This window comes from Geotrypetes seraphini, chromosome 11 (assembly GCF_902459505.1).
Source record: "Geotrypetes seraphini chromosome 11, aGeoSer1.1, whole genome shotgun sequence".
NCBI lineage: Eukaryota > Metazoa > Chordata > Amphibia > Gymnophiona > Dermophiidae > Geotrypetes > Geotrypetes seraphini.
The window spans coordinates 11,583,184-11,590,117 of NC_047094.1; the positions used below are offsets into that span (position 1 = coordinate 11,583,184).

Below are 6,934 nucleotides of genomic sequence, written 5' to 3' on the forward strand. Positions count from 1 at the left end.
ATGAGCCTAGGTTCCACAGCGGGACAGGGAGGTTGTTCCAAAGCTCAGTGAATTTGAAGAAAAGGGATTTCCCTAATTTACCTGCATACATGACGCCTTTTAATGAGGAAGAGAGAGAGAAAGAGGAAGAGAAACTAAATTAAACTAAATCTTAAGTTTGTCTACCGCATCATCTCCATAAAGATAGAGCTCGGCAAGGTTTACAGGTAAATTCAATAAATGAGGGAAGGACATAATAAGAAATTAGAGGTTATGAAGAGGAGAGCTAGCTTTACATTTTCAATAGATAGCTTTATGTTTTGGAGAAAAGCCAGGTTTTCAGATGCTTTCGGAATAATTGGAATGAGCCTAGGTTCCGCAGTGGGTCAGGGAGGTTGTTCCAAAGCTCAGTGAATACAGGCAGTAATATAGTTTTAGGGCAATGTTAGCATCTATACACCCACATTATAAATGCACAAAATTTATATTTTTTTAATTTGCAAGACACAGAACCTAAAGATTATTGCCGGTAAAACAACTTTTCCAAGTTCACCTTTATTAACAGCTAGTTCCAAACTCGCTGTTCGCCTGGAATTGGTAGATCTTAAAACCAGCTAAAACCTAGGCATTTATTTGCTGTAGTCAGTTTATCTAGAGCAGAAGCTTGACTTGGCTTATTTAGAGTTAGGTAACACAAATTCTGCTGACTCACATTTTTCACTATACATGGGGTGGCCAGGATTATGTATTGGACATAAAGATAATGGTACAAGCAGGCACCAAAGCTGTGATTCTTGTTCTGCATAAGCTCAAAGCTGAGTGTAAAGAAAAATACTGTTTTGGTGGCGTTGTTCGCTGCCAAAAGTACACAGGTCATAGGGCACTTGCTACTTCTGTGAGATGGTATACTTTAATTAACATAGCAAATGACAAAGGTTTATTTAAAATCAAATAGATTACAGAAGGACTGAAACCAGTTGCCTCTAAGCGCTAGTCGGGATAATTCCGAGGTTCAAGTGTGGGGTTCACTCAGACAAGAGCAGCTACCAAAGGTGAAGTTTGAATGTGGTCCATACGATGGTCCTGGGGTTCCAAAATACCACCAAAAATGTCCAGTGTAGGTTTGATTTTTCTTTTAACCTGAGCAGCCTCTGCAGCCACAATGTGTACATTCAATGATTCTTCCCTATGTGGAAAAAAAGGGTTAGTGACTTGCTTTATCATTTAGCAGGCACATAAAAGAAACAAATAGTCTTTAGCCTTAGCCCTGAAAATTAAATGGAATATATATATATATATCATTACTTTTAAAAGGACCTTAAATTCACTTACTTACATTACTCAAACAATCTCATTGCAACATTATTTAAAAAGTAAAATTATAAAAAGGTATATTATGGAATTATAATGTGCCCATTTCATGGACTAATTGCTTTACTTAATACACTAAAACCCTGGTTTGCGAGCCTAATTTGTTCTGGAATAAAAAGACCTGCCCACTTCCAGACTACAGAGAAAAAATATTTATTTCCTTCTCTCAGATGGCAAGCAGAATTAAATAGCAAGCCTCAAGAACTTTCAACACATCTTGGAATGAAGAGTTACACCACAGAGTGTGTGGCGTGGTGGTTATAGATGCAGCCTCAGCACACTGAGGAAAGGGATTGGGACTTGTATACCACCTTTTTATAGTTTCACAACCACACTCAAAGTGATTTACACAGATAGAAACATAGAAAAATGACGGCAGAAAAGGGCCAAAGCCCATCAAGTCTGCCCACTCTAGTGACCCTTCTTGATTTTGCTTACCACCCCCTGCCTTTACATCATAAGAAATGCCGCTGTTGGGTCAGATCAGTGGTCCATCATGCCCAGCAGTCCACTCACGTGGCAGCCCTCTGGTCAAAGACCAGCGCCCTAACTGAGACCAGCCCTACCTGCGTAATCATTAGAGATCCCATATGAATATCCCATTTATTTTTTAAATCTGCCATGCTGTTGGCCTCAATCACCTGCCGTGGGAGTTCATTCCATCGACCACCCTCTTGGTGAAGAAATACTTTCTGGAGTCAAGCATTTTTCCCCATCTGTCCCGGTGGGCTCACAATCTATCTAATGTACCTGGGGCAGTGGAGGATTAAGTAACTTGCCCAGGGTCACAAGGAGCAGTGTAGGGTTCAGACCTTTGTGACCCTGGGCAAGTCACTTAATCCTCCACTGCCCCAGGTACATTAGATAGATTGTGAGCCCACCAGGACAGATAGGGAAAATGCTTGAAGCACCTATGTGGAAACCGTGTTGAGTGTGATTGAGAAACTACAAAAAGGTGGTCTACAAGTTTCAATCCCTTCCCCCTATAAGCCTGTGCTACCCATCTGTCTGCATCCTTGAGAAGTGTTATGGTAATAGCCAAGAGGAACATCACTTACCACTTCCAGCTTGCTCTTGGGGACTCTACAGATGCAGTTTGTCCCAAAGTTGGTGTCCCGAGTCTGAATACAGCGCAGACAGCAGAGGTTCTCATAACCCTGTTTCTTCCACTTAGCAATCAAGTTTTTATCAGCATAGCCCTCCCTGATACAGTACTCATATAATTCTGTAAAGAAAAAATACCAGTCAGCCTCTAGCAAATAAAACGTACTTCTAGGAAAAAAAACAAACTTAAGTTGAAGAAATAATACAACCTTCTTCTTTTGCAGAACACATTAAAAAAACCACCAAACTTCATACCTCTGCTAATCGCTTTCCTTTTATAAAACAGATCAAAAATGTAACGTGTCTTCTGGTGATGAATTCGAAAGATTGGCCACAAAGATTCAACTTTCCTTTTCCCTTCATGGGGTTCAGTCTCAGCTGGAAAAGGAGACACAGAAAAAATAATCATCATTATTTCTACAGTTCAGTTAGTGGGGAACTGAAAATAGCACCTGCAAATAAAAAGTCATAAATGAAGCACATTATTTGTGATACATCATACAAAGATGGTTGCTAAAATAAAACCTAGCAGGGACCAGTGCTGTCTCTTTCCCAAAAATACAATCTCTCCTCACCTTTTCCTATGGCATGCCATCATAATACTTATTCTGTTTAATACCCGTGCCATGCACCTCTTAGTGAGTTTGAACTATTTACTGCCCATTGCTTCTCGCCCAAGAGCACCATACAGTTCAAACTTACTGCGAGCTTTGAGGTACTGGAGGAAAAATCAAAACAGAAGAGCTATTCAAAAGTGGCACCACAAACAAACTTCCAGAAAACATACAGGTGGGGGATAGCCACTTGAATGGAATGGGAAAAAGGATGACGGAGGACGACAGAGTGTCTGCTGTTCTGTCCTGTGATGGTCTTGGTTCTCACACTAAAGCTGAAAAATCGTGAAGATCTTGGTGCTTTAGTGTACTATATTATATTATATATATTATATTATATTCACATAGAATTTTTCTTTTTTCAACCATCTTTATTTTCTCTTCTTTATTAATTTCCAGGTACTTTAGTTAGATTGTGAGCCTTCGGGACAGTAAGGGAATTTTTTTAAGTACCTTCTTACTTCTCATTTATAATCTTGATGTATATTTTCTTCAAACCGCTTAGAACCTAATGGATGTAGCGGTATATAAGAAATAAATTACATTACATTACTTTACTAATTTCTAAAGTCTTTTCCTTGGCTATGCAAATTCATTTTTTCAGATCTCAAAATCTTTCCAACGATACCAAATACTGGGATATTGGTTCTTCTTATAAGTAAAATTTTGTTACAAATCTAAAAACAAGACACTTCTCTCTTTTTAAACCAGGCAGTTTACCTTTGCCTCCTTGAGCATACAACTGAAATTTGAACCAGAGCTCTAATCCAGACACCATGAACCCCTTTGTTCACAACACTCTAGGGACTATTTTTTTCCTATTTTATTCACTGCATTGTGTATCCTTTGGCTTAAGCCTGTGTACCAAGGCTCACTCTGGAACCCTGCCATTTTGGACCCTAAACCTAAAATACATAAATAAAGTGCAAACAGAGTAAGGAAACCAAATGTAGATGTCTCCCAGGCACGCTGCAAGCTCAGCTTCATCACCATATAGATTTTTTATTTATTTATAGACTCAAAGGTACAGAGGTGCTTGAACACAGGCTGTGTAGAGTCTGATGTTTGTTTTAATGCAATAAAGTCCCAGTTGAAGCATCTCTTTCATCTCTACTTTTGTTGATTGGGTTTAGCACCAGCTAACCCCCAGGAAGCTGAAGACTAGAGATGGGCACACGCAAAACAATGCAGTGTTTTTAGGTTATTTTTCTCAGATTGTGGACATTTTTCCAGTATGTTTCAAAGATCTTTGTTAATAAGTTTTTAACATGCACAAACTGGTATTACATGTGTTCATTTGATTTTGTATGCACCATTTTCTTTCTTATTTTTTTAAAGAACACCAACAAAGCCGCATTAGGCTTTTTTATGGCTGGCCGTGGCAGTATTAGCTCCAAAGCTCGTAGGAATTCTATGAGTATCAGAGCTAATACTGTCACGGCTGGCGATAACCCACCTTTTACAAAGCTGCATTAAGCTTTTTTATCTAGAAAATCAAAGCAGAAACCTTTCATGTGGCAGAATTTTGGCTTTAAACTATTGCATTTAAAGTGGGTTATTCTGTATGGCACTGTGGGATAGGAGGAGGGGTGGAGGTTTTGTTTAGATTTCTAAAGTTACTTTGTAGCTGTTGGGATAGGACATTTTTCAATGGAGTTTGTACAGCTATGGTTGCTGTTGAAATTGATTGCTGTGGTGGTACGATTTGATATGGAAGAGGAGGTAAATTTTGTGAATATCGATGACTGCACTCCCTTTATGTCTCTTGTAAGTCATCAATAACGTGTTTGAACATAAAATGGGTTATTCTGGGAAGTGTACAACACACCTTCTCTCATTTTCTGATCCAATTCATCTAGGGTTGGTTCAATTAATTCCCAGCCATCAGGTGGTGCCTTCCTGCTTCTCTTTACTTTGGGCATCTTCAACAAGCCTGGATAGATCAAAAATATAAATTAAAATAACAAATACAACAACAGAATGGCATTCAGTATTCATGAAATATTTACATAGCTACCAGGCAATTCTGTCTCTCATAACTACCAAAATTAAAATCTAATGCCTGGTAGGAAGTCAGGAGTAAGACAAGTGAAAAGGAAACTAAAGACCTGAATTTATTAATTTAAGGGTTCTAAGGGTCATAGACTTGATATAATGCCTTTTTTATTGATTCTCTGCTAATTCAGCAAGAGCAGAATTTGGAGGAAGATAAGAGACTGATAATTTGAACGATAACAGTTGTTTAAATTATCAGAATATAAATATTAGTGGTAGCTTATCATAACAGTTTTGCAACTTGACAGGTTTGTAAAAACAAATGTAACTGACACTTATATTAAAGTATACTTTTAAAATAATTTCAAAACTAAACGCGCTATCTTTCACTGAAATATGGCAGTGAAGTAAAAACAGAAGGATGCTCTCCAAACCAGGCCCAAATACTGTATGTAGAGCATAACAACTCCTGATAATAGTAGTTTGCAAACTGATTTGCTTAATTTTCAAAAGTGGGCAATGACCTGTTATTTTGATAAGGCATTTGCAAGAAAAGTCTAGATAACAACAAAAGAAAAACCCCTGGAGGTTAGGTCAGTGGTTTTGAATACTGTACAGTTTCTAATAAATGCCCAGGCTATAATTAGAAAAAATTGGCTCCTTTCACAAAGCTATTTGGAAGTCCTTTTACTAAGCGGCAGAAAGCACTGCAATGTGCTTACTGGAAAAAAAAAAAAAAAGGGCTTACAATGGTAATTTTGGCATGTGCTACCCACGGTCAGGGTGGAGAGGATGCATGTTCTGCGCTAATTAACTGGGAAAAAAGAAAAACTGGCCATTTTACCCCAGCAGTAAAAATGGCCTTAGTAACATAGTAAATGAACAGTCCACCCAGTTAGTTATTCTCATTTCAAAATACATTATTAAATTAACTTTTCTCTCCTTTGAAATTTCTGGGCCACAGATTAAGGGCTCCTTTTACAAAGGTGCACTTGCGTTTTTAGCGCACACACCGGATTAGCGCACGCCGAAAAACTACCGCCTGCTCAAGGGGCTAGGGCGCTATTCCGTGCCTTTGTAAAAGGAGCCCTAAAAGTCCACCTGATCTTGTCCTAGGTTCCAACTGCTGAAGTTGTCATCTAAACTCACTCCAGCCTATCCAACCATCCTCCTCTTTGCAGGGTATCTACAGTAAGCCTTGTGGGAATATAACCCATTAAGGATAGCAGCATTCATTAAAAGGGCCCCTTTAGGTTAAAAACCAAAAAAAGCCTGGAGGAAAAGGAAAACGGAGGCATCAGACCATTGAGAGGCATCAGACCATCAGACCATGGCTCGCCAGTTTTCAAGTAAAAATTGAATCCCCTCCCCCCTCTTTTTTTTGTTTACACAAAGTCGCGAGGCAAAAACCTCGAAGCCCTTTGGCTTCAGGGCAGTTGCGGCTAGGGGTAGGGGAGGAGGTTATTAATAAGAATTCTTTGTGCATGCTGCGCTAAGCTAAGCCCGCATAGCGCTCCGTCTGTAACTTATGTTCCAGGCCCTAAAACCCACGTCTAACGCTTCAAATCCATAGAAATAAAGATCAGCAAACGAATAGGCGATGCGCTGTATTTGGGGGATATATATATATAACATAAAAGCGAGTAGACACAACGATATAACTCACCAACGAGAAAACAAATGTCTTGCAAAACAACGTCTCTTCCGCTCGCTAGTTGGTGTTTTTTTCCTGTCGCCTGGCAATGACGTCACGAATTCCGCCGACGCCGAAAGATTACCACGCCGCCTTTTCTCACCCAGGTCCTCGTAGTACAAAGGCAAAGTTTGCGCGTTTATCTATCTTTTAATAGGTCGTTATTAACCCAACCCGT

General features: G+C 39.2%; 1 protein-coding gene across 1 annotated transcript; it reads right to left on the reverse strand.

The window, feature by feature from the left end:
• Positions 1–518: 518 nt before the first annotated feature.
• Positions 519–6,932, reverse strand: BUD31 (BUD31 homolog). The gene is made up of 5 exons (XM_033914263.1): positions 6,730–6,932; positions 4,897–5,001; positions 2,710–2,832; positions 2,409–2,575; positions 519–1,165 (listed from the first exon to the last, which is right to left on the reverse strand). The coding sequence occupies exons 2-5, from the start codon at positions 4,988–4,990 to the stop codon at positions 1,115–1,117; spliced, it is 435 nt and encodes a 144-aa protein (XP_033770154.1). The 5' UTR covers positions 4,991–5,001; positions 6,730–6,932; the 3' UTR covers positions 519–1,114.
• Positions 6,933–6,934: the final 2 nt, after the last annotated feature.